At 46.6% G+C, this 26,986-nt stretch overlaps 4 protein-coding genes and 1 non-coding gene across 5 annotated transcripts; 4 read left to right on the forward strand and 1 right to left on the reverse strand.

Annotated features, from left to right (window-relative positions):
- The first annotated feature begins 385 nt into the window (after positions 1–385).
- LOC124656086 (membrane protein PM19L-like) lies at positions 386–928 on the forward strand. Its single transcript, XM_047194892.1, has one exon. It carries the CDS (start codon positions 386–388, stop codon positions 926–928), a length of 543 nt encoding a protein of 180 aa, XP_047050848.1.
- Positions 929–2,080: 1,152 nt separating this feature from the next.
- LOC124658623 lies at positions 2,081–2,183 on the reverse strand. Its single transcript, XR_006989331.1, has one exon. It is a non-coding gene; the product is annotated as a U6 spliceosomal RNA (small nuclear RNA).
- Positions 2,184–6,219: 4,036 nt separating this feature from the next.
- LOC124657851 (DNA replication licensing factor MCM7) lies at positions 6,220–11,639 on the forward strand. The gene is made up of 15 exons (XM_047196335.1): positions 6,220–6,262; positions 6,389–6,456; positions 6,582–6,641; positions 6,735–6,964; positions 7,600–7,777; positions 8,491–8,613; positions 8,737–8,826; positions 9,304–9,446; positions 9,531–9,708; positions 9,790–9,981; positions 10,204–10,376; positions 10,462–10,665; positions 10,897–11,062; positions 11,152–11,373; positions 11,463–11,639. The coding sequence occupies exons 1-15, from the start codon at positions 6,220–6,222 to the stop codon at positions 11,565–11,567; spliced, it is 2,175 nt and encodes a 724-aa protein (XP_047052291.1). The 3' UTR covers positions 11,568–11,639.
- Positions 11,640–12,891: 1,252 nt separating this feature from the next.
- LOC124656087 (putative cyclin-dependent kinase F-2) lies at positions 12,892–13,983 on the forward strand. The gene has a single exon (XM_047194893.1). The coding sequence runs from the start codon at positions 12,892–12,894 to the stop codon at positions 13,981–13,983; it is 1,092 nt and encodes a 363-aa protein (XP_047050849.1).
- A 5,364-nt stretch (positions 13,984–19,347) lies between these two features.
- LOC124656088 (putative cyclin-dependent kinase F-2) lies at positions 19,348–20,472 on the forward strand. Its single transcript, XM_047194894.1, has 2 exons — positions 19,348–20,163; positions 20,206–20,472. Exons 1-2 carry the CDS (start codon positions 19,348–19,350, stop codon positions 20,470–20,472), a joined length of 1,083 nt encoding a protein of 360 aa, XP_047050850.1.
- The last annotated feature ends 6,514 nt before the right edge of the window (positions 20,473–26,986 follow it).

The raw sequence follows: 26,986 nt of genomic DNA on the forward strand, positions 1-26,986 counted from the left end.
GTCATTTGGTTACAACGATGCACACTAAGTGTTATAGAGAGAAGCCGCTGGAATCATCCGTGTGCTGCTAACGGCTACTAGAAACAGCTTGCCGTCATGCCGTGTAAAGCCCATGCGTGTCGTTCGCCACGTGTCCCACCACCTGTAGGCCTCGCATCACACGTGTCCCCCTCCTCACTCCCTAGTCCCCGTATATACATATCCCACGCTAGCAGCCATCTCAAACACAGTTCAGTAGCTCATCACCGGCAATCCCTCGACCAACCATCAACCTCTTGTTACAATCCAATTCGATTCTTGCACCCGGTAGAGACCTAGTGCACACTCCATCGAAGCTCGGCAGTGAGTTTGCGGCTTCGTAAGCTAGCTTCGTAATCGCTCAACAATGGCGGGTGTGGGGCGGAACATGGTGGCGCCGCTGCTGGTCCTGAACCTCATCATGTACATCATCGTCATCGGCTTCGCGAGCTGGAACCTGAACCACTTCATCAACGGCACCGCCTTCAACCGCCCGGGCATCGCGGCCAACGGCGCCACCTTCTACTTCCTGGTCTTCGCCATCCTGGCTGGCGTGGTCGGCGCCGCCTCCAAGCTCGCGGGGGTGCACCACGTCCGGACCTGGCGCGGCGACAGCCTGGCGACGACGGCGGCGTCGGCACTGGTGGCCTGGGCCATCACCGCGCTGGCCTTCGGGCTGGCCTGCAAGGAGATCCACATCGGCGGGTTCCGCGGGTGGCGGCTCCGGGTGCTGGAGGCGTTCGTGATCATCCTGATGTTCACCCAGCTCCTGTACGTGCTGATGCTGCACACCGGGCTGTTCGGGAACCAGTTCGGCACCGGCGGCGGGTACGGGGCGGAGCATGGCTACGGCGACCACCACAACAAGGGCATGGGCGTGGGCACCGGCGCCGCTGCCACCAGGGTCTGAGCTCCCCTTTGGCGTCCGATGGACGGATGAATAATGATGTGTATGTACGTGTCAGTGCGTGCGTGTAGCTGTAGCTGTGTATGCATACATGGCGTTTGCACATGTACTGCTTCTTTTTTTGAGGGAGTGCATGTAGCAGTAGCTGTTTAATTCTACCAAAGTTTGCGTTCTCAACTTCTGTTGTAATCCCATCGATGTAATCCCTCGTACAAGCCTGTGTCGTCCGACCGGCAATGCTTGAATGAATGTACTAGTTAGTTTAATTTGCATAGATTGTAAACGTCCGAGCAACAGGCACTGATGCTGCCTCTGTTTCATTTGTCCAATCGAAGGGACCAATTTCAGAAGTGCTGTGAGCGGAAATTTAGTCCTATGTTTAGCATGCCGGCATGGATGATGGTATTTCAGTGCACAGATTAGGAGCAGTATGTGGAGCCCGACACAGGTTCAGGAGAGCGGAAATTCTTCAGCACGATGTTACTACATTTAGACTTCAGAGCGCCTCTCGAAGGAATTTTCCTTCCGAGGGCAGATTCGATTCAGAGTTTGCTACGAATTTAACATCAGATTTGATTCAAAATCTGCTACGAACTTCAGCTGGTGCTTATTCCCTGTAATTCAGATGTGCGTATACTACTACTACTGCGCTTCGATTTCGTGTGAATAAATTAGGCAACATGGTGTATTTACCTTCAAAGAAAGGACCGATGCTATCGTCCAAAACAGAACCGTGTGTTAAAAGTTTTTTGGGATTCAGCAGCAAGCTCGCACATCAAATCACGGGTCCTTGGGCCGAGCATTGGTGATCAAATTGGCACCAAGCACAGTGAAGTGTGAGCATGTTCGTGGTCGAAATTGTTTCAAGACATGGCTGAGAGAAAAAGGGCATAATCGAACATGATGGAATCATAACGTACGTTATTGTAAAAGGCAGGCATCACTCGCCCTCAACAAGTCAACCTCGCCCCGTCAAAAAAAAGAAACAACCTCGCCCTCGAGGTCAAGGACCTGGTTATGAAAATCTAGGGGCATATCTGAAAACATAGGACAGTGGAGACATGGTCCAGCGTGAAGAAACCAAAGTGGACGTAACTGTAAAAGGCACGCTGCAATGGGGATGCTGTAGGCAGGGACCGGCGTTTGAAATCTCAAACAAATTTGGACCATTTCTCGATTTGTGCGTGTCATCCTTGCGCAGGGGCCATGCTAATCTTCTCTGTATCGTTCCAATTTTATCGGATGTCCCCGAAGGGACGATGCAGCTGCAACAGCGAAGCTTATAAAACGGTCCAAACTGTCCTCAGCTGCCGAGGTGGGACTAAAGAAGTGTTCTCTGCTGCATCCCGCAGGTGCCAGGAGCGGAGGGATCCCAGCAAACAGCCAATGGGCCGCATTAGCGTACGAACCGGGTTTCGTCAGCTGGCCCAACATAGCGAAGCGACTTGAAATGTACGGAGTATGACACACAGCCTGCTCGCTGCTCTCCTATCGATCAAGGGCATCCCGACAGTTGCTATTGCTTCCCGATCCAGTGCCAGGAGGGAGCTACTTTTCCCACACGATGCAACCTTTGGGATGAATGCGATGCGAGCCAGTATAAATCACCGAGAAGCCAGCCAAAAATTGGAAGTTCGTAATTTTGGTTGCACAAATCAGTAGACGTGCACTTCTGAAACTGTATAACAAGTAAGACCCGACTGTCCACGTGTATTTACGACCGATGTTGTGTGCAAGAGCACACAACATCGGGCTTACGTTATACAACTCTTTCAACATTGCGCTAGGCACTAAAAGAACAACGCTCCCTCGTCCTAGTTTTTCTTCTTTCTAGAAAGGAAAAAGTCTATTTTAAACCATCAATTTGTAGAGGTTCGGCGAAATGAACTCTCAACTCCAATTCATGTCGTTTGTACCCTAAACTTGTGAATCCCAATTTATATCAAACCTTGGAACCGTTTGCCACTTGAGAAAAGAAAATATCTAATCGGTACTCTCACTGACAATACGGTCGCATCTGTCATCTCTTTCCCCAAGCTTTAGGCACCTCCTACCTAGTGGCGGAGCCAGAACAATAATCTTGTGTAGTCAGTTCGAAACTGTGTAGTCAAACATATGTATTTATATGATTTTTTTTAATATTTTTGCATAATTTCTGCCTATGTACCTAAAAAACTGTGTAGTCAATAGACTACACAGCTCTAGTGTGAATCCGCCACTCCTACCAGATCTCCACCACAATTTACGGATCCCCCAAATGCACTGTGGATGTGGGCTGCCACTGCCCAGCCTCGCTGCCGGAAGATCCGTGTCTCCCAGCCCCGTTGTCGCTCCACTGCCTCATGTTTTGCGCACTGCCCTGCCCTACCTTCCAACACCGACGCCGCCCTTCCCCTACCTCCAGTTCTATGCGTCGCCACTCCACTACATGTTGTTCCCGTGCATGAGTAGAGGTGACGGTCGGCAAGCACCACCGGCGCGTGCAAGCAGCAATGCGAGCGCGGCGCTCGCGGTACCCACGTGCGAGCAGTAACGCCGGGACGATGCCCTCGTTTCCCGCGTGGGAATAGTAGTCGCGAGCAGCACCGGCGGAGCGGCGCCTTGTGAACTCCGGCCATCGGCGCCCCCTACCCCACCCCATGTCAGGGGAGAGATGGGGTAGGATAGATAAGAATATGACATGTGGGTCCATCTAGTCTGTGAGACAATGGTTATTCCTGACCGGAATCGTTTTTTCCGGTCTGCCAAACAGCTCCAAGGTTTGATTTAGACTGGGATTCAATTTAGGATACAACGGCACAAATTTAGAGTTGAGGGTTTATTTCGCCGAACCACTACAAATTCAAGGTTTGGAATAGAGTTTTTCCTTCTAGAAAACACTCATCTTCTTGGTGAGATCGTTTGAGTGAGAAGAACACCCTTTGTACCGCATTCCATAATTTCTAGCAGATTCCCATCTTTACAAAGCCGCAACGTATGGTTCACATATCTCCCATCCGCAGCTTCACGCGACACCACATACATTGCCATGTAGGATGTCCTCCTCGCGAAATGGCGCCGCCCTCCGGAGTTGCAAACGCCAAGGCCATTTCATCAACATTTGCATGCTACGTGTATGCAAATGCTTCTAGCAAAGAGATGAAACGATATTATTAAAGCAAGAAAACTCTTGTTAAAGAAAACATAATCACAACGTGTAATTCTAGCCACTGAACTACACCCACTTTAATGTATGCTTCTACTCCTGCTTTTTTTTTTCTTTACATACAAACACTTAACAAACACAAATACATGCGGTAGGAACTCCACTTGTGACCCAATAAAGCATGTCGATGGCCTTCGCCAAGGCGACCCATTGTCCCCACTTATATTCATTGTGGTCATCGATCCTATCAACCACATTTTCGCCAAGGCTACCACACAAGGACGTCTTCACCCCCTTCATGGAAGGGCGACCATGGCGCACACCTCTTTATATGCCGATGATGCAGCGTTTTTTGTGGCTCCCTTTGAAGAAGACATCGCTTGCCTTGCTTCCATCCTAGCTAGTTTTGGTGATTTGACCGGTTTGTGTGCCAACCACCATAAAAGTCTTGTGGCTCCGATACAATGTGAAGACATAGACCCCCTTCAATATTTTTCGGCAAATATAACCGCTTTCCCAATGCGATAATTGGGCCTCCCTGTCGCTTGGAAGAATGTCAATATGGCCGGTAGAAGGATCTTGGTTAGTGTCGTCCTCACATACCAAGAGATTTATCACATCACCTCCATTGAGTTCCCTAAAGAGTTCATAAATAGCATCATCGCACTTCGACATGCATATCTATGATCGGGTTATGACAAAGTTACCGGTGGAAAGTGCAAAGTTAATAGGGAAAAAGTTGTCGCCCTAGTAAGCTCGGTGGCCTCGATATCTTGCATCTTGAGAAGTTTGCGGCTGCCCTAATATTACGGTGGCTATGGTATGAGTGGACCAACGAAGCAAAATATTGGATCGGTCTTGGCAATCCTTGTAACAAAGAGGACCAGGAGCTCTTCGCATCCGCCACCTTTGTGACTATTGGAAATGGGGAAAAGGCATATTTTTGGACGTCACCTTGGCTTGGTGCCCTTTGTCCAGCGAACTTGGCTCCAAAGATTTACAAGATGTCTAAGCGCAAAATTGCATCGTTCGGAAGGCCCTTGACATTTTTTTTGGGTTTGACCAAATTAGTTTGACCCAACATTCCGGTTTGGATCACATTGAAGAGTTTGTCAATCTTTGGGAGTTGCTCAACCGTGCTCATCTTGCTATTGATGTCCCCGACACCATCCATTGGAAGTTCAATAAGGACTGAAAGTATTCCGCGTCCTCATTTAAGATGCAATTTGAAGGCCTTGTCGCTACCACCATCAATGCTTCAGTTTGGAAAGTGTGGGCTCCTCCAAAATGCAAATTTTTTGCTTGGTTGGTCATGCAAAATAGAGTTTGAATGGCGGATAGGCTTCAACGTAGGGGATGTCAAAATTGAGGAAATTGTCCCTATGTAATCAAGTCCAAAAATCGGTGGCACACCTCTTGTACGAGTGTAGGTTCACCGTAAAGATTTGGAAGGAGATTCTATCGTGGTGTGGCATCCATGATAGACCTCCAGAGTCTTGGGCCAATGAACCATCCGTGCATGTTTGTGGTCTAACATTACCTCAGAAGAGGGACAAATAGCTAGGAATGCCTTGACGTTAATAATCATGTTTCATCTCTTGGGAAATATGGAAACAACACGATGCTCGAGTCTATCGGCATCATCACTCCATGATGCCCGTGGTAGTCGCCAAGATGAAGGATGATGCAAGATTTGGTGTTTAGCCGGTGCAAAATATTTGAGCTATGTAATTCTGGAGAGTAGGCTTTTGTTAAAGTCATAGAGTGTGTGCTAGGCAATTATCCACAAAACTCTAAAACTTCTTCTCTATTAATGAAAATTTAAAACCCTATGTCCTGTAAGAAAAAAAAAAGAATCACGATGGAGAATAGGCTGAACGAAATACAGTACCAAACTAACGGGCTGGCAGGCGGCGCGACCTATGCTCACCACACTTGCAAGCAGAAAAACCTAAATCCGAGCCCACCTAATCTAGGCCCACTCAGACCCACTTAATCTTTCCCGCCACGCGACCCCTCGCTGTTCCCGCCAAACCCCCTCCTCTTATCCCCCTCTTCCCGCCATTTGTCCCAAACCCTCCCCATTTCCCTCCTTCAGCCCTTCCTTGTCTCTCCCCCGCCCACCGCCGCCGCCGCCGCCGCCGACGCCATGGCCCCCGGGGCGAAGACCGTCGACTACGCCGGCGAAAGAGGTACGTCTTCCCACGCCCCTCCAGACCAGAATCTGGAACCCGAGCTCTTCACTCGCGTTACTCGAAGCTTCCAAAACGAGTTCTGACGGACGCGTCGGTTCCTCGTGTTTGTTTCTCTCCCTGCAGCGCTCGCCAAGGACTTCCTCACCAACTTCGCCGGCCCGCACGGCGAGCCCAAGTACCAGAACATCCTGGTAATGACCTCTTGCCTCGTGTTCCCAAGGATAGCCTGGAAGATCTGAAACTCTTTCTTAGTTTCTTCACACCCATCGATTTCTTGCTAATCCAAGTTTCGTTCATCCGCTCCCTCAAATTCCAGCAAGACATCGCGAACCGGAAGATCCGCGCGGTCCAGATCGAGCTGGACGACCTGTTCCATGTAAGGATTCCCCGCCTCGACGAGATCTAATTCTTCCGAGATAATATATGTCTTCACTTGCAAGTTCTGATTCTGGTTCTGCTGCGTGCGCAGTACAAGGATGTGGACGAGGAGTTCCTGCAGAGGGTCACCGAGAACACCAAGCGCTACATCGGCATATTCGCGGAGGCCGTGGACGAGCTCATGCCGGACCCCACGGAGGCGTTCACCGTCGACGAGGACAGGGACATCTTGATGACCCAGCGCGTGGATGAGGGGGCCGATGGAGGTTCTGACGGCACCGACCCTCTACAGAGGATGCCGCCCGAAATCAAACGCTTCTTGTGAGTATTAGTGTACTGACTGCCCCTAAAAGTTTCTAATGCAACTAGGTTTCAGTTAATTTGCCTTGCACAAATTGGGATAGTATCCATGATTCCCATGGTAAGAAGTTGGCAAGCACATTATTTGCTGATTTCACAGAATTTAACTACTTTGATCACATATGCTGTATTTGGGAGATGCCCTGAGCTGTTCAGGCATACTTTAGGAATATAAGTATCTAGTTTCCCAGAACATGTTAACGATAAGCTGACCGATGCAAATAATCCAAACATGTCCAGAAAGAGTTTCTTCTTGCATGCCTATTGTTATATGTTACATATTTAACTGTGCTTTGAACATTTTGCCATATTGCATTCTTGCATTGCCTTCGTGATCTCATAGATATATGTAGGTATCCAGTAATTCCCTGACTAATGAAATTGTTTTGTGCTAATTCAGTAATATATGTAGGTAATTTCAATACCGATTAGATATATGTAGGTATCCAGTAATTTCCTGACTAATGATTTTTTGTGCAAATTCAGTAATATATCTAGATAATTCAATACCGATTTCCCATTGGAACAAGTGTCTAATCTTTTGTTTCGTTCTATACAGTAAGTTCCTTACTAATGAAATTGTTTTCACATGGTAGTGAGGTATACATCAAGGCCTTCTCGAAGGTGACTCCACTCACCCTTAGGCAAGTGAAGGCATCCAACATCGGGCAGCTTGTGAAAATATCTGGAATTGTCACTCGCTGCTCAGATGTGAAGCCTCTGATGCAGGTGGCAGTTTATACATGTGAAGAATGTGGTTTTGAGATATACCAGGTACTTCATCTCGTTTTGGGTTTTCATTTATGATATGTGTATATGTCAAACCCTTGTGGACAGACCTCTGATACTAGTTTAGTATGTGTTACTCCTGTGGATCTTGGATAGTATTCTTTTGAAGTACATATAATGAAATAGGAGCAGCGATTTGGCTCCCGGGAGCATTTGCTCCCGGTTTTTTCAAAAAATCAGAACAAATCGAAAACTTATCAAACAAATCCGCAAAAAATCATGCATGTATCTGATCATGACACGCACCACCGTGTAAAATGTCGTTGCAAAATGTCATCGTATGCGCCCTGAACAAAAATGACAAATTTCTGACATGAAATGAGATCCAAAAATTTGAATCTCAGATCTGGAAATTTGTCATTTTTGCCCAGGACGCATACGATGACATTTCGCAGCGACATTTCACAAGATGGTGCGTGCCATGGTCAGGTATGTGCATGATTTTTTGCGGAATTTTTGAAAAGTTTTGAAAAAAAAAATTTGCTCCCCAAAAATCCGGGAGCAAATGCTCCCGGGAGCCAAGACGAATTTCCGGAATGAAATGTACTACATAGTACCTCAATGTAGTATGTAAGTATTGGCAACTATCTAGAATGATAGTTCAAAGGCTATTTTGTGGAGAGTGTTTATTTGTCAGAGGCTCCTAGAGGAAAATCGTTATAATGCTAATTCAAATTGCTATTTTGTTGATCTGACAGGAAGTGACTGCTAGAGTCTTTATGCCTCTCTTTGAATGCCCATCTCAACGATGCAAGCTGAACAAAGCAAAGGGGAATCTAATCCTTCAACTACGAGCATCAAAATTTCTTAAATTTCAGGAGGTAATAATGTCCCTCTGCAATCTTGTGAACATAGCAAACTCTATTCAGTGGAGAAATGCTCGTCCATATTAAATCATATTTCAAAATCCCACTCAATCGCAAAACTGTAACCTTTTCTTGCAGGTAAAGCTCCAAGAACTAGCAGAGCATGTACCAAAAGGCCACATCCCACGTTCTCTAACTGCTCATCTCAGAGGAGAGCTGACTAGAAAGGTAAAGCAAGTCATAACTTTTCTCTCGCTTTAAGCAGTTCTGTTTTTTTTTTACTTAAGGTCATGAAAGTCACTATTTTGATAGTTCCATGTTGATTTCACTTGATTTTTGTTTCTAAGTTACTGTATGTCCAGCAACTTATAGTTTTTACTCCTGCATGAGTATTAAAACAGAAAACCTAACAGGGATTTCAGTTATCTTTCGTAGTACTCCCTCCATCTAAAAAAAAAGCTGCTCACCTTTTTCTAAGGAACTGAGTGGAGAATAGTGAAACCGACTTTCCTGCTCCTTCTATCAAAAATGCGGGTCCTTCCTCCTTTGGCCTCGTTTTTTTTCTAGATATGGATGTATCTATAACTAAAATGTGTCTATATACCTCTGTATCTAGACAAAAGTTGAGCAGCTTTTTTTTTGCGATGGAGGGAGTCTAGTTTTTTGAAATCCTGTGATATTTACTAAGTACTGTGTCATTATCAGGTTGCACCTGGAGATGTGGTTGAGATGTCAGGTGTTTTCCTGCCTATGCCTTATCATGGATTCCGAGCCATGCGTGCTGGATTGGTTGCTGATACTTACTTGGAAGCAATGTCCATTACCCATTTCAAGAAAAAATACGAAGAGTAAAGCCTCTCGTCCTATTGCCACAAACCCTATTAAGCTAGCCTCCAGCACTATTTAATGATAGAAATTTGCTATAATTGCAGATATGAACTTAAGGGTGATGAACAAGAACAAATTGACCGATTGGCTGAGGATGGTGATATCTACAGTAAGCTGTCAAAATCACTGGCGCCTGAAATATTTGGACATGAAGATGTCAAGAAAGCACTGCTATTGCTACTTGTTGGTGCACCTCATCGAAAGCTTGCGGATGGCATGAAGGTACATTCTGTCCCAGTTGGAATAACGTGCATTTACCAATAAGTTTTCCTCTTCTGGTTGCTCACGTGTTCGAAGTTGCAGATCAGAGGAGACCTGCACATCTGCCTGATGGGAGATCCTGGTGTTGCAAAGAGTCAACTTCTGAAGCATATTATCAATGTTGCTCCAAGAGGAGTATATACCACAGGACGTGGGAGCAGCGGTGTTGGTCTTACTGCTGCTGTCCAGAAAGATCCAATTACAAATGAGTTTGTCCTTGAGGGAGGGGCACTGGTAAGATTTTGATCTTATGATGATGATGTTTGGACTGTTTCTATTTTAGTTGTCAGTCAGCTGTTCATGTTCATAGAAGTTTCTTAGCAGTGAGCCTCTCCTTCCAACCATGCTTGAATTGCTTTGTAACACTAAAACTGCTAGGATAAACACTTTATTCTGGTGCATATCCATTATGCAGTTCAACTAGTGATTATCCTCATAATTACTCTTGGGTTTCAGGTACTGGCTGATATGGGTATTTGTGCAATAGACGAGTTTGACAAGATGGAAGAGTCTGACAGGACAGCCATTCATGAGGTGATGGAGCAGCAAACAGTTAGCATTGCCAAGGCTGGCATCACCACCTCTCTTAATGCAAGAACTGCAGTTATTGCTGCTGCAAATCCAGCATGGTAAGAGTTGATATGAACATTCTCTCGTCAGGAAAATAGCTTGGAAAACTATGATTGTAATGAGGCAATTGTTTTCAATATTCAGGGGAAGGTACGATATGAGGAGGACTCCAGCTGAGAACATAAATCTTCCTCCGGCACTTCTGTCACGTTTTGACCTCCTCTGGTTGATCCTGGATCGTGCAGACATGGAAACTGATCTTGAGATGGCAAGACATGTTGTTCATGTACATCAAAATCTTGAATCACCTGCACTTGGGTTCACAGCACTTGAACCATCTGTTCTTAGGCAAGTAGTCTTTCTAGAGGTCCTTTTGAGATTCAGTCTTCATAGAGCTGTCACCTAAAATGTGCTAATCCAGAAAAAAATACACCCGTTACAGGAATCTTTACCTTCTTGAATGTTGAAATCAATGTACCATATTTCAGGAAACTATAAAATCTATCTAGCAAGCTAAAATAAAAACATTACTATCTTTGCCTTCTGGTTCATGATTTAATGATCTTAATCTGATTACAGAGCATACATATCTGCTGCAAGAAGAGTCACCCCCTCTGTTCCTCGGGATCTTGAGGAATACATTGCAACTGCCTATTCAAGCATCCGCCAAGAGGAAGCCAAATCAAATGCACCACATTCTTACACAACCATCAGGACTCTTCTGAGCATAGTCCGTATTTCAATTGTAAGTGAACTTTAAACTATGCTCCTGTGTACTGCACACACCAGGTTACCAAAAGCTCTATTTTTAAACATGACTCTTGCTTGTTTTAGGCCTTGGCAAGACTTCGGTTCTCAGAAACTGTCGCTCAGAGCGATGTCGATGAAGCACTGCGTCTGATGCAGATGTCAAAGTACTCGCTCTACTCTGATGATCGCCAGCGGTCTGGCCTCGATGCGATCTCGGACATATACTCCATCCTGAGGGACGAAGCAGCCAGGACAAGCAGCATGGATGTGAAATTTGCTCATGCTCTTAACCTGATCTCCAGAAAGGTACAATCTCTACCAACATTAACTAGTGCCACCAGTGCTGGGCCCTGATTCCTAACAGAAAACCCTCTCCTTCTCCTATGTAAAAACAGGGTTATAGCGAGGCTCAGCTGAAGGAATGCCTGGAGGAGTATGCGTCGTTGAATGTGTGGCAGATCCACCAAAGCACCTTCGACATCCACTTCATCGATGCCTAATCTGAACGCAAACATTACATCACATTCAGATGATGGAGAAGATCGCGTATTTGATGCGTTAGTAGGGTCTGACACCACCGTTTGGGACCTAACAAGATTGAAAGAGTTAGTGAATGTGAGCAATGTACTAGTCTAGCAGAGCCATTGTTATTTGTTCCTGTGCACCTTGGAGGAGGCTTTCTCCCTTTTCTGCAATCTCATTGGTCGGCACTGGATTGTATATGTAACTCTGTTCTGTTTCTTTACCCATTATTCACAAGTTTCCTGAATTTATGAATTTCTGCTGTTTTCTCAGTGCTGAAAGACAATTAAACCTGATTGTTAAATTGTTTTGTGGTAGGATTTTTAGTTTGTTATCAGCATTTTGAGTGAAAAGTTATAGGCTATGGTTCAGAGCCAAACATTGCGTCTTCTTGTGGAAATTTCTGAGTCTTTGCTCTTGCTAGCTACAGGCTATACTATACACTGTATCACCTTTCCTTCATCACTTGCAACAAACAAGTGCTAGAGCAGTTTCCTGGTCCCATACCTCCTTTGACTTGTCCCCTCCTCAATTTTATAATTGTATCGGTTGACAATTACTTGACAATCAATATCATCAACCAAGGAGCTCATGGACACCAAACTAATGGAAATGATGGAACATATAAGACCGAAGACAATAGGGGAGCATTTCAGCATGGCTACTCCTTCGACAGGTTGATCAGTCCTGAATCATTCGGAGTAGATGTGTGTTTTGAGATACCTTTCTCAGGTTGAGCAAGATTGAGAAAGTTGCCAAGAATTATTGTTTTTCCATTTTGTTGAGCCTTCTTCTGCATTCCTCTTTGATCGTCTCAATTTCTCCAACTCCTTGCCAGAGATTTGAAGCACCTCATTTGATGTCAGAGTTAAATTTTCTTTACTTTCATCAATTATTGCATTTTTTCGAGCAACTTTCTCACTCCCTTTGATTTCGTCCATGTTTTGCTATACCAATTTTGTGACTCTGAATCTGCGCTCGCACATCGCCTTTGCGAAATCTTCTCTCGACTCTTGAGCAACGCACACTCTGTGCAGGAACACTCACGCAGCAAGGAAAGGAAAAGAAAAAAAAAGGAAAGTAAAATCTACGGGCAACTCGAATCCGATCGAACACAACGTACTCGTCAAGTCGGTACGCGTTTTCGACCCAAATTACGAATCCGACTAGAGTTCCTTCCCGCCCCGGCCTCGTTATTAGCCTTGCCCTAGAGTTCAGAACTTCAGATCCATTTGAGCTAGTCCTGTCTGATCGATCCCACCGCCTCCTCCACTTCCTGTCTGATCGATCCTCGCCCTAACTATGGCCATCAGCAAGCGACCAGCCGCCGCCGTCGTCATGGGCGGCCAGGCCGTCAAGAAGAGGAGAGTCAAGAAGCCCGCCGTCATCAAGAAGCCCGCCGCCATCAAGAAGCCTGCCGCCTACGCCGCCACCGCCGACTACGAGGAGGAGAAGACCTGCCTCGGCGAGGGCGCATTCGGCGTCGTCTTCAAGGCTCGCCACCGCGCCACGGGCCAGACCGTCGCGATCAAGCACCTCTCCTCGCCGCCGCCGGAAGTCGCCTCCGACGCCCCCGATCCCAGCGAGCAGCTGCTGCGGGAGGCCCGCTTCCTCGAGGCGTGCAACGGGGACCCCAACATCGTCGGCTTCCACTGCGTCGTCCGCGACCCCGACACCACCGAGCTGGGCATCGTCATGGAATACATCGCGGGCCGGAGCCTCCGCGACATCCTCGATGAACAACGCAACGGCACCGCGCCGCCGTTCCCGGAGGCCACCGTGCGCGCCTTCATGCGGCAGCTGCTGACGGGCGCCAAGGGGATGCAAGAACGCAGCATCGTCCACCGCGACATCAAACCGGCCAACGTCCTGGTCGCGGAAGGCGAGGAACTCCTCAAGATCTGCGATTTCGGCCTCGCCATCTCCACGTCCGACCCGCCGCCGCACGGCGAGGTCGGCACGGTGCTGTACACGGCGCCGGAGCTGCTGCTGGGAAAGCCGGATACCGACTCGCTCGCGGACGCGTGGTCGCTCGGCTGCATCATGGCGGAGCTCGTCGACGGCGAGATCCTGCTTCTGCGGGCACAGCGCCTGTGCGATGAGGGGTTGGCCTACCTCGGGACTATCTTCTGGCTGCTCGGCACGCCCGACGACGTCACGTGGCCCGGGTTCGCGTCCCTGCCTCGCGCCGCCGAGATGCCACCGCTCAAGCCGGGACAGGGCAGCAGGCTGCGCGAGCTGTACCCGGAGTGGACCCTGTCCGAGGAAGGATTTGAGGTCATGAGCGGACTGCTCACGTGCAACCCCGACAAGAGGTTGACGGCTGCGGAAGCGCTCAAGCTCCCGTGGTTCGCCGAAGACGATGAAGACTACATGACGAGATCCTACTGCTGATGCTGAAAAGGTCCTCCTGCAGATGCTGACGAAGTGGCGGCATGAGATCAGTTGCTGAAGATCGTTTCACCGGTGGGAAGAACCGGCCGACCCGCCGCATGAAGGAGCTAGCGCGCAGCTTGCATACTTTGTGAAACACATATTGTAATTACAATTAGTGCAATTGCAAGCTTCCCTTAATTGCTTTCTAAAATGTGTATCCTATGTATTCTGAAGTAACAACTGTGTATCTGTTGCAATTTGGAATTGATCACAGTTTGAACTTTGATTCATGTTTTGTAATGTACTCCGTACTACTGTTGTCTGTCTGCGCCTGAAAATAAGATTTGTAGCATTGGCAAAGGTTCCTGATAAAAATGAGATAATAGTGCGAAATATCTCATACCTCCGTTCCAATGAATAAGCCTTATCATTTTGTAAGCAAGAAAAAAATAGCAGAATAAAACTGGAGCGCATCATTTGGAGGCTATAAGTAGAATGAAAATATTGTAAATATTAGAATTATTGGAAGAGGAAGTATAATGTATGCAAAATCAAATTAGACCTCTGGCTCACGTTTTTCCTCCCAGAACGACCATGATTCTCTATGTTTTCTTTTTTGAGCTCTCCCCCTTCGCGTTGGGAGATGACTCCCTCAAATCCACTGTACTGCTACCATCGGGCCCTTCACCCGATCTGTCGATGCATTGAAGGAAATACAAATTCAGGTGGGAGCCTTTGTGCTCCTCCCGGTAAACAATAAAAAAAAATTTAGACCCATTCAAAGGCACCATATTTCCTCGCCCTTCACCCTTCCTCTATAGGCATGTTTCTGTTGCACCATGTCTCTTTATATGTAGGTGTGTTGGCAGCCAAACCTCATTTCATGTAGTCCAACATGTGGCAATTGTTCATCGCCTTTCGCATTCAACGACTGAGGCGTCTCCTTGAGAAACGAGAGTAAAAGAAACCTTAGCCACCCTTGGTGGTTGTGAGAGAGAGGTCAGAATGTGACTATCATTGTGAGGCGGAGTGAGAACACACAAGAAGAAGGTCGATAGGCTCTTGGCCCAGTGGTGAGAGCGCAATGGCAGTGCGGATTCGAACCCTAGGTTTGACGTGTGTCACACACCTTCTTCTTAATAAAATGCCACAGGGCTCCTCTCCCTGGTGGTCTGATTTTTAGAAGACACAAGAAGGGCGGTGGAAAGTCGAATGTGACTAGCGGTGGTAATTCTTTACATGGACTTGTTTATGTAAGGAGATGAACAAACATGATTAAGGGTTGAGGTTGCATCATAATAATGAACAGAAAGTGTGAACCAAACATGTCTAATTCCCGCTGAAGAGCGTCACACAAAACCATCTTAGTATTTTTCTTAGCTCTATGAGTACGTCTTCACAACTTTGCTTTGCTCCACCATCATCATAGTATTTTTCTTTATATTCTTCTAAAATCCAATATAAAAATATTTGATCCAATGTGCCAATAAACTATAATAGTAAATCAAGCCAATCTGACATAGAGCAATGGAAAGAAATTTGATGAAAAATACATGTCTACAACATAAGTACCGGGTAAAATTTAACAACATATATGCTACATTGTGTAGAAATATCCTGCCACACGAAAAATTCCCTGACAACAAGGTGAACAAGGCATCGCAAAGAAAAAAATGGTTCTGCATTAAGAAGTGTTTTTTACGTAGAACAGTTGTACAAAATGTTTGAAAGAATCCATACCCATAGCCATGTCGACTCCTATACTATTCTCTACTCTGGCCACCTCACAATGAGCGATTTCACCACAAGGGACCTCGCTCTTACCGGGCCACCGAAAGCAAGATCGCAAGCAGGCGGGAGAAGGAAATTTATAAGAGAAAGGATATGGCAGAGATGCTGGTAGCATCCCTTGGCCTTAAGCTGGACAATGATCTTCATAAGGAGCGCATCGGACACTCGTAGTAGATTAGAAGCATTTTTCCGTTGGTAGTAGGTGTTGGCATGTTGCAAATCTCTTCCGTGCTTGAACCATGATCTTCAGTCTTCACATTGAGCTAAATAGTATTTTTTTTACTCCAATTCAGATAACGAACAGAAAGTGCGAACCAAACATGTTCCTAGTGCTTACTCCAATTCCTGCCGAGGAATGTGAAACAAGCCCTCTTTGTATTTTTCTTAGCTCTACGAGTACGTCTTCAGAACATTGCTTTGCTCCACCATCATCATAGTATTTTTTTCTTTATATTCTCCTCAAATCCAATATAAAAAGGTTTATATCCGATGTGCCAATAAAGTATTCCATTAATCAAGCCAATCTCACATTAAAGCAATGGAAGGAAATTTGCTGAAAAATACGAGTCTACAACATAAGTACCGGGTAAAATTGGACAACATATGTATTGTTCACATTTCCTGCCACATGAAAAAAAATCCATGACAATCAGGTGAACAAAGGCATCACAAACATAAAATGGTTCTGCATGAAGTGTTCTTTTACTCACTATGGTAGTACAAAATGTTCGAAACAATCCATAACCAAAGCCATTGTGACTCATGTACTATTCTCTAGCCTGGCCACCTCACAATCACCCATTCACCACCAGGGACATCGCCGTTACTGGGCCACCGAGAGCAAGATTGTAAGCATGCAGAAGAAGGGAATTTATAAGAGAAATGATATGCCATAGAAGCTGGAAGCATCTGTTGGCCTTGAGCTGGACAATGCTCTTCATAAGGAGCGCATCGAAAACTGGTATAGAGTAACAACATTTTTTCCATTGGTAGTATATGTTGCAAATCTCTGTCATGCTTGAACCATGATTTTGAGCTAATTACATTTTTTATTGCTCAACACATAAGAGGTTGTTAAATAATAAAACATTGATCAAAAGGGAAAGGAACTTTCCTAGGATCCCCAATCACGTATTTGAACTTACCTGATCTTTTCTGAAAAGTTTAATTTTAGTTCAAAATTTAAGTCAATCTTGTACCTTCCATCTATAATGGCCTTCGTTGACAAGTTCGAATACCACCAATGCAAGTAACTCCTTCCCAACATCTAATATAAAAAGGTTTAGACCGAATGTGCCAAGTTACTATTTCATTCATTAAGCCAAACTCTTATTAAAGCAATGTTATGAAACTATGATGAAAAATACATGCCTACCACATAGGTACTGGGATATATGCTACATTATTCAAAAATATCTGTCCATGCCATGATGTCCTTGGACGTCCCCCCCAAGACTTTGCAAGCCCTCCGTAAGGTGTGCCGCGGCTTCATGTGGAAGGGGTGGGCTGACGTCGGCGGCGGGCACTCGTCTGGTGGCATGCGATAAGGTGACCTCTCCCAAGAGGTGTGGCGGCTTAGGCATTCCTAACCTTCGTCTCCTCAACGTGGCGCTGCGGTGTCGGTGGGCTTGGCTGCAGCGGACGGACCCGGCGAAGGCGTGGGCTGAGTTCGATCTCAAGGTTCCCCCTCCGGCCGGGCCCCGGCTGACTCGGCCATGGTGGTCTCCTTGGGCAATGGCGAGGAAGCCCTATTCTGGAAGGACCGCTGGATTGACGGGGCGCGGGTGGCGCACATTGCGCCTAACTTGGCGGCCTTGGTCAGCAAGCGTCACGCCAACTCCCGATCCGTCAAGGAGGGGCTCAGTGGGGAGTGGATGCGTGATTGCAGTCCTAATTTGGGGGCTGCTGCGGTCCTGGAGTTCTTCTTCTTGTGGAATGCCATCTCCGACATCCTTCTCTCGCCTGACCAGGGGGACGTTTTTCGCTGGCGGTGGACGGCCGATGGTATCTACTATGCCAAGTCAGCCTATGGCGCCTTCTTCGCCGGGACCACGATGGCGCCGGTGGCTTCCCGGATTTGGCGATCGCGGGCACCCTACGGTTGCAAGTTCTTCGCCTGGCTTGCCTCCCGGAACAGGTGCTGGACGGCGGATAGGCTGCAGCGGCGTGGCCTTCCACACCCTCGCTGCTTGCCCCCTGTGCGACCAAGAGCCGGAGTCCATCCGAGCACCTTACGCTAGGTTGTGTGGTCACGCGTGAGATCCGGGCTTGGGTCTTAGCTCGGTGGGGGATGATGGAGTGGCTCCCCTCCGTGGACACCGACCTTGTTCGGTGGTGGTCCTCCTTGATTTGCCCCTCGGGGCTGAGGCGGGACCTTTGGACGGCGGTTATCCTTGTCTTCCGGTGCATCCGGAGGCACCGGAATGAGGTGGTGTTCAACGGCGCGGCACCGGAGGCTCGAGCGATTAGGGGTAGGATCAAGGAGGAGTCCCTCGGTTGGCGTCTAGCTAGGTTGTTCTGCTCCGAGTCTTTCGGCTTTCCCGACCCCTTTCCTTTCTCGTGGAGGGACGGAGATTAGGCTTTGCTCGGGGAGCTGTCACCCCTGTTGACGAGCACAAACGTTATGGTGTGAGCCTTCTGGCTTTTCTTCTATGTGATCAATACACCTCCCAGGGTGTATTCTCGAAAAAATTCAAAAATATCTTGCAACACAAAAATTCTCCCTAAACTAGGTGAAGAAGGCATTGCAACAAAAAGATATTATTGTGGGAACAAGTGATTTCTGCACTGCTGTAGCACAAAATGTTTGGAAAAAAATCCATACTGAAGCCATGGTGACTCATCTACTATTCTATACTATGGCGGCCACCGCAATCAGCTACCTGGCCGCAAGTCCACGAGGGACCTCACCGCTACCTAGGGGCGGATCTAGCATCCCTCGTGCCCGGCAGTGGCCCAAGCCTGCTTGCGTTTGTTACTTTCTATAGCAGTTTCGTTCGAAGGCTTTGTAAATGTTCTGGGTCCGCCACTGCCGCTACCAAGCCACCGAGAGGCAATTTAAACCTTTTTTAGCTGTAAACATGAAATTCTATTTAATGACAAAACAGTCGATCTAAATGGAGCAAAACTATCCTAGAATCCCCAATCACGTATTCAGATTTACTGGGTTTTTCTTCAATTTTTTCTAAATTTTTAATTGCAGTTCGAAATTTAAGTCCAGCTTATACGTTCCGTTTGTAATGTTGGGCAAATGAGCCTGGTGAAGTCGCTCCGAGCTTACACCGCAACAAGGAAAGGAAAATCTAGGACGCATTGTTTCACAACATGGAAAGCCCAACTGCAGTTCGAATCCGAGACCGAACACAACGTATTCGTAAAGTTGTCGTCGACTCCAATCGGGGTTCTGTACGCGTTTTCGCCCCAAATTACGAATCCGGCTCGAGTTCTCCTTCCCGCCCCGGCCTCGTTATTACCCTCGCCCTAGACTTCAGATCCATTTGAGCTACTCCTGTGCTGTGTGATCGATCCCACCTCCTCCTCCACCTTCTACTCCTGTCTGATCGATCCCACCAGTCCACCCTCGCCCTAGCTATGGCCATCTGCAAGCGACCAGCCGCCGCCGCCGTCGTCATGGGCGGCCAGGCCGTCAACAAGAAGAGGAAGGTCGTCGTCGCGAAAAGAACATGGCCTGGCCCCAGCGGCATCAAGAAGGCCGCCGCCATCAAGAAGCCCGCCGCCTACGCTACCACCGCCGACTACGAGGAAGAGAAGACCTGCCTCGGCGAGGGCGCCTTCGGCGTCGTCTTCAAGGCTCGCCACCGCGTCACGGGCCAGACCGTCGCGATCAAGCACCTAGCCTCGCCGCCGCCGGAAGTCGACGCCGCCGAATGCCCCGATCCCCGCGAGCAGCTTCTGCGGGAGGCCCGGTTCCTCGAGGCGTGCAGCGGGAACCCCCACGTCGTCGGCTTCCACGGCGTCGTCCTTAACCCGAGCACCACCAAGCTCGGCCTGGTCATGGACTTCGTAGCCGGCCAGAGCCTCCGCGACATCCTCGACGAGCGGCAGGACCGCAGCGCGCCGCCGCCCCCGGAGGCCACCGTGCGCGCCTTCATGCGCCAGCTCCTGACGGGCGCCAAGGGGGTGCATGAACGCAACGTCGTGCACCGCGACATCAAGCCGGCCAACCTCCTGCTCACGGAAGGCGAGGAGGTCCTCAAGATCTGCGATTTCGGCCTGGCCATCTCGGCGTCCGACCCGCCGCCGCACAGCGAGGCCGGCACGATGCCCTACGCCGCTCCGGAGGTGCTCCTGGGGAAACCGGATATCGACTCGCTCGTGGACTCCTGGTCGATCGGTTGCGTCATGGCAGAGCTCGTCGGCGGCGAGATGCTTCTGCTGCGTGCCGGCGTGGAGGAAGCCCTGCTCGAGATGCAACGTCTCTACGCTGAGGAGATTATCTACCTATGGACCATCTTCGGGCTGCTAGGCACGCCGGACGAGGTCGAGTGGCCCGGGTTCGCGTTCCTGCCCCGCGCCGCCAAGATTCCAGCGCTGAAGCCGGGACAGCGCAGCAGGCTGCGCGAGCTGTTCCCAGAGGAGACCCTGTCCGAGGAAGGATTCGAGGTCATGGAGGGACTTCTTACGTGCAACCCCGACAAGAGATTGACGGCGGCCGACGCGCTCAAGCTCCCGTGGTTCGCCGGCGACGAAGACTAGCTGAGGAGATCCTCCTGCCCAAGCTGAGAAGGTCCTCCTGCGGATGCTGACGAAGTGGCGCCATATGAGATCAGCTGCTGCTAAAGATCGTTTCACCGGTGGCAAGAACCGGCCGACCCGCGACATGAAGGAGCTAGCGCGCAGCTCGCGTACTTGTGAATGTGAAACACACATTGTAATACAATTATTGTAATTGCAACTTTGTATGTCCCTTAGTTGCTTTCTAGTAAAATGTACTAGTGTAGTTTTGCATCTGAAGTAACAGTTGTGTATCTGTTGCAATTTGGAATTCGCCATATCACAATACGATTCATGTTTTGTAATGCACATCTGTTGTCTGTTTGCGCTTGAAGAAAAAAGACTTGTTGCAATGGCAAATGTTCCTGACTAAAATAAGATGATAGGCGGAGAAATATCTCATAAGTCATATCGCACACTATGAGAAAAGAATGCACAGGCACACCAGCATCAGATAAGATCAAATCAAAAAAAAATTAGACACAAGAAAATGTTTATTTCTGCAAAATGCAAATATGTTCTGCAGTTTACCAACTCATGTTTATTTAAGAACAGAGAGACTATGGCATCGGGGGAGAACAAGAATGAAGACGGCATACAGCATACAGAACATAACATTTTGAATTTATGCACTTGCTCCTTGCCGATCAAAAGTATCCCACCTCAACTTAATACCACACCATGAAGTATAAAACTATAGATGTAACATCAAATTAGATTAATTTAGAGATAACAAGACAAAAAGATTGATCTTGACCAAAATTTTGGCCCCATTATAGACGATAAAACCAGAAGGAAGTAGTGCAACACTGCAAGTAGGGATTCCACATTTTACTGTAGCCTCAGTAAATGGAAAGAACCCAAGAATGTCATCCACCTATTTTCGTATTTCTAACCAAGAGGCAAGTTTATTCTTAGGAAGTACTCAGAGAACTTGTTCTACATTTAGGATAGATAGTTAGCGCCCCTCTAAAGCTCTAATTAAGAGGCAATTGAGAAATGGCATTCTTCACGACGAGATTTGTCCTCCAATTGAAGTAACCAAAAGGTAGCTATGTAGCTACTGTGATACATTGTATCAGATCCGATCGGTATCTAAAATCATCAAGGGAAGAAGTGTGTTACACTGTTACTACGGTGTGGCCTACCTGAGATATGAGGAAGGCTCCAAGTCCTCCATGGCAGTGGCCTACACCTGGTTAGGCTACTCTCTCAGTAGATGGTTCCTTTGATGAAGAAGGCAGAGAACTAGTATGATTCTGCACAAAACATGTAGTTGACCGTTAGCCAACATGGCCTTTGACCTAGCCTTGGCTCCACACGCAAGTCTATTTGGCTAGATTCATTTCAGCGAAAAAAAGTAATTAAAATTTGATTTTACTGATATGGTTAAAACCTAAAAGCTTCTAAGAATTGGTAAAAATGTAGAAAAATAACCAAACCTCACAAAAATCATTATGACCACTTAAAATCTATCACCGGAATATTATATACTCAAATAAAATATATTATTTAATTTTGTAAATGCATAGAAACTCAAAGAATTAATAAAAAGAAATTGAGCAATTTTACCGTGTTAAAGTAATTTCATAAAAAGTTGAATATGTGAATGGAGTGTTTTCTAAAATGATGTGTGGTACTAGTAAAAAGTTCGTTTAGTAATAACCTAAGCCCTACACGGCTACACCCCAATTTCCTTAAAAGGGAAAATTATAAAGGTAAATGTTATTAAAACTAGAAATAGTAAGAGGAGCTATATATATTTATTCTTAACATTAAAATAAAAGTCACTCGTGTTCTAAACTCATCTAGAAATAAATTCACTAAAAATAATTAGGGCTAACACCTACATTAACCTTAAGTGAGGCAATAAAGTGAAACTAAGAAATGTAATTAACCATAATAGTGAAGCATTAGACTTCAGGGAGTGATGTTTTGGCACATGCGAGCGTATGCTCCCTTTATCTTGAAATACATGTTAGACACTTTTTAAAATGTCAAAAAAATTGAAACAAAAATTTCGCACGCATCTTCATGTGCTACCCGCTCACAAAGTCGTTTCATGAAAAATCGACATGTCATGTGGCGTGTGTAAAAAAATACAAAATTCGGTGCTGAAACAAAGACTTGTCACAAGATAAATTTTCTCTTTTCCGCTCAGACTACAAAAATATCATTTTTTCGTGAAACTTGACGAATAAACATATATTATGGAGATGTACATGTAAATTTTTTTGTCAAATTTTTTTAACACTTGGAAATATATTTTTATGGTAGAGGGATCATACGCACCCGGGAGCCGAATTGAGTTTCTGACTATATAGCTACTATGATACATTGTATCAGATCCGATCGGTATCTAAAATTATCAAGGGAAGAAGTTTGTTAGTACGATGTGGCCTACTTGAGATATGAGGAAGGCTCCAAGTTCTCCATGGCAGTGGCCTACATCTGGTTAGACTGCTCTCTCAGTAGATGGTTCCTTTGATGAAGAAGGCAGATCAAGAACTAGTATGATTCTGCACAAAACATGTAGTTGACCGTTAGCCAACATGGCCTTTGACCTAGGCTTGGCTCCACACGCAAGTCTATGTGGTTAGATTCATTTCAGCGCAAAAAGTAATTAAAATTTGATTTTACTGATATGGTTAAAACCTAAAAGCTTCTAAGAATTGGTAAAAATGTAGAAAAATAACCAAACCTCACAAAAATCATTATAATCACTTAAAATCTATCACCGAAATATTATATACTCAAATAAACTATATTATTTAATTTTGTAAATGCATAGAAACTCAAAGAATTAATAAAAAAAATTGAGCAATTTTACCGTGTTAAAGTAATTTCATAAAAAGTTGAATATGTGAATGGAGTGTTTTCTAAAATGATGTGTGGTACTAGTAAAAAGTCGTTTAGTAATAACCTAAGCCCTACACGGCTACACTCCAATTTCCTTAAAAGGGAAAATTATAAAGCTAAATGTTATTAAAACTAGAAATAGTAAGAGTAGATATATATATTTATTCTTAACATTAAAATAAAAGTCACTCGTGTTCTAAACTCATCTAGAAATAAATTCACTAAAAATAATTAGGGCTAACACCCTACATTAACCTTAAGTGAGGCAATAAAGTGAAACTAAGAAATGTAATTAACCATAATAGTGAAGCATTAGACTTCAACTCTAAAAACTTGAAATACTTAGTCAAGAACTACCACTCAGTGAATAGTAGCTTTCATAATCCCTAGGGATTACTAAATGATTAAGTAAAAGAATTAGGGTTAGATGATCCATTAACTTTAAAGTAAAATATTAAAGTAAAGCCTAAGAAATACCTGTGACCATGCTAATGATCAACATATGGATGGCATGGTTCAAGCAAATGATATCTTCGAGATGGCTTATCTTGAACTTGCACTTCATTTCTTCATTCTTCATCATGTTGATGTTTTGAAGTTAAACTTGAGGGCTCACTTCATCTTCATCTTTAAGACAAACTTGACACTTGACGTTATTCATCAATTTCTTCTTATTGCAACGTTGAAGCTAACATATGGTTCAAGAATTGCACATGAAAAACTCCTACAAATATAAGTCAATGCACATGATTAACTGCATCATGTTGCATCGTAATCAGATTATGAATAGAAAGTGCGAACCAAACATGTCCCTAGTGCTTACTCCAATTCCTGCCGAAGAGCGCCAAACAAGTCTCTCTTGGTATTTTTATTAGATCCACGAGTACATCTTCAGAATTTTTGCTTCGTCCTACCATTATCATAGTATTTTATTTATATTCTCCTGAAATCTAACATAAAAAGGATTAGATCCAATGTGCCAATAAACTATCCATTAATCAAGCCAATCCAACATTTAAGAAATGGAAATAAATTTGATAAAAATACATGTCTACATCATAAGTGTCGGGTAAAGTTCAACAATATATATGCTACATTGTTCAAAAATATCCCGCTACAGGAAAAAAATCCATGACAGTCAGGTGAACAACGGCGTCGCAACCAAAAAGTGCTTATGCACTATTATGGTAGTACAAAATGTTCCAAAGAACCCAAACCCCTAGCCATGGGACTCCTCTACTATTCTCTAGTCTGGCCACCTCACAATCAGCCATGAGGCCACGAGGGACCTCGCCGCCACCATACCAAGCCATCGATAGGCAACTTAGCATCTCCAGTTGCGCTCCCAATGAATTTTGGGACGCGCTGGATATATTTTCGGTCTCAGTCCAAAGCCTCCTTCCGCCCGGCAGCCCAATACGGTGCCTGACGTCCCGAACCTTTAACCACTCCACAGGAGATGCTCCGGACGCTCCGGACACAGTGAGATCGAGGCGGGGAGTGGCGGGCTCAACGCGTCATTGCCACACGAACGAAGCGTCGTAGCTTTACCTTAATAGCGATATAGGGGCAGGCGAGACGTCCCGTCGGCGCTACGCCTCCCCGACGCGTCTCTGCACGTCCTCCACGCGTCGCCACCATCGCACCCGCTCTTTCTTCCCGCGCTTTTTTCCCGCCTCTTCTCGCGTCGCCGACGCCTATAAAAGGCATCCATAGCGAGGGCATCGGCGTCGCCGTGCAGATGAGATGGAGCTACGGCGGCGTGCGAACGAGTTGTACGAGCAGCGAGGCATTGAGGAGCTGCAGGAGCGGCTGCGGATGTGGGAGCTCCATCAATGGCAGCGGCAGGAGGCGCTAGGGCAGCAGTTGCGGAAGGAGGCGGTGACATCGGAAGTGGCAGCCTAGGCGGTGGAGGCTGATGTGTTGGCAACGGTGGCACAAATGGAGGAGGAGGATGATGATGACGACGACGGGCCGAACTCGGAGGAGGCCGCAGCGCAGCGCCAGGCGCTCCTCGAGTCGTTCGAGTCGTAGAAGAAGGTGCAGGACGACGCCCATGCCCGCGAGGAGGAGCAGGTTCGCCATGCCGTCGAACTCTCCCTCCAGTAGGAGCAGCTGGGGAGGGTAAGCGACGATGCGGCAAACGAGCACCTGCGTCTTCTCGATACGCTCCGTAGGGAAAGGCGGCACACGGTGCAGGAGCTGCGGCGGAGGGGAGGTGACGACGGGGCAGGGCCATCGAACGCATTGCCGGCAGCTAGTAGGCTAGGGTTATAATCTAGCCATTTTCATTCAAACTTGTAAAATATAATCAAATTTGAATGAAATCTTTATTTTGGTGCATTTTTATTGGTTTGGGGCCTCGTTTGGGAATGCGGCTGAGCAGCGACGTCCCTCAAACGCGGTACGAAGGAAAAGCGTTCTTGAAACGCTTGATCCGGTGCTATTTGGGGGATTCTGAAAACATCAAAGGCTATTTAATGACAAAACAATTGCCCTAAATGGAATAAAACTTTCCTAGAATCCCCAATCACGTATTTGGACTTACTAGATTTTTATTCTTTTTTTGTCCTAAACTTTTAATTGCAGTTCGAAATTTAAGTCCATATTGTTTTTTCGATAAAGGGAATATATTAATATCAAAACGATACCACCCCCAGCCTCTGCAACAACGCACCACCCTAATAGCACTACGGATGCACACAGCCAAAAAAAGAAAAGAAAACTAAGAAACAAAAATCCCGCTACAGTATCTCGGTCCTAACAACAGCAATACATCCACCACCAAGACAACACCTGAAATACAGAATCTCCAAAAACGACGCCTCCAAGAAGGGAATAGTGCGCGAACACCATCGTCGCCCGATCAACGATCTTAGGTTTTCACCCTGAAGATAGTCCCCGCTCTCAAAGCAATGCCTCCAATAAGGTCATTGGCACGCACAACCAGTTAAGGCCAGACCTTGGGTTTTCACCCTGAAAGGTAGGACTCTAAACTTCACCTGTGTTGTCGCCCCCACTTTCATACCGCTGCTGTGAAGCCCGGAACACCAAGTAAGTCCCTCAACAACGCGAAGACTTGAACCTCCCTTAGCTAGTCCTCCCCTCCGACCTTCATGAACTTCTCTTCTTCCGACTTTCATCATGGATCCATAGTCACTTGATGTCAACACAGAAAAAGAGCTTTGCGCCGCTCCCTCCAGAACCAATCGGTCGGAATAAAAGCATGGGTGCGCACAACCGAATACCACCGATCCAGCAAACTCCAGGCAAAAAGCACTGTTACATTCACCGGCGGAGCCTTCCGGAACTCAACACTCCGGCTAGATCACGAGTCCAGGCCTCCGGTAGGTCTTCCTCTTCACGCAAGAGAGACCCTAGGACCACCGCCTTTATTCAGGTCGGACCCCCACGTCGGCGACCATCCCGGGCTGGCCACTCCAACCCTCCACCGGCGACTCCGTCGCCGGCTTCCAAGCATCTCCATCTCGCCGCCGGAACGCGGTGATAGATCGATAGATCCACCACCACCAACCGCAGGCCAACCCTCTCCGGCGAAGAAGAGGACCACCTCCACCGTCTTACCCAAGGCTGCTGCCCCGGGCGACCTCATGTCGCGGGTGAAGCCCGAGATCAC

This window comes from Lolium rigidum, chromosome 5, assembly GCF_022539505.1.
Source record: "Lolium rigidum isolate FL_2022 chromosome 5, APGP_CSIRO_Lrig_0.1, whole genome shotgun sequence".
Taxonomy (NCBI): Eukaryota; Viridiplantae; Streptophyta; class Magnoliopsida; order Poales; family Poaceae; genus Lolium; species Lolium rigidum.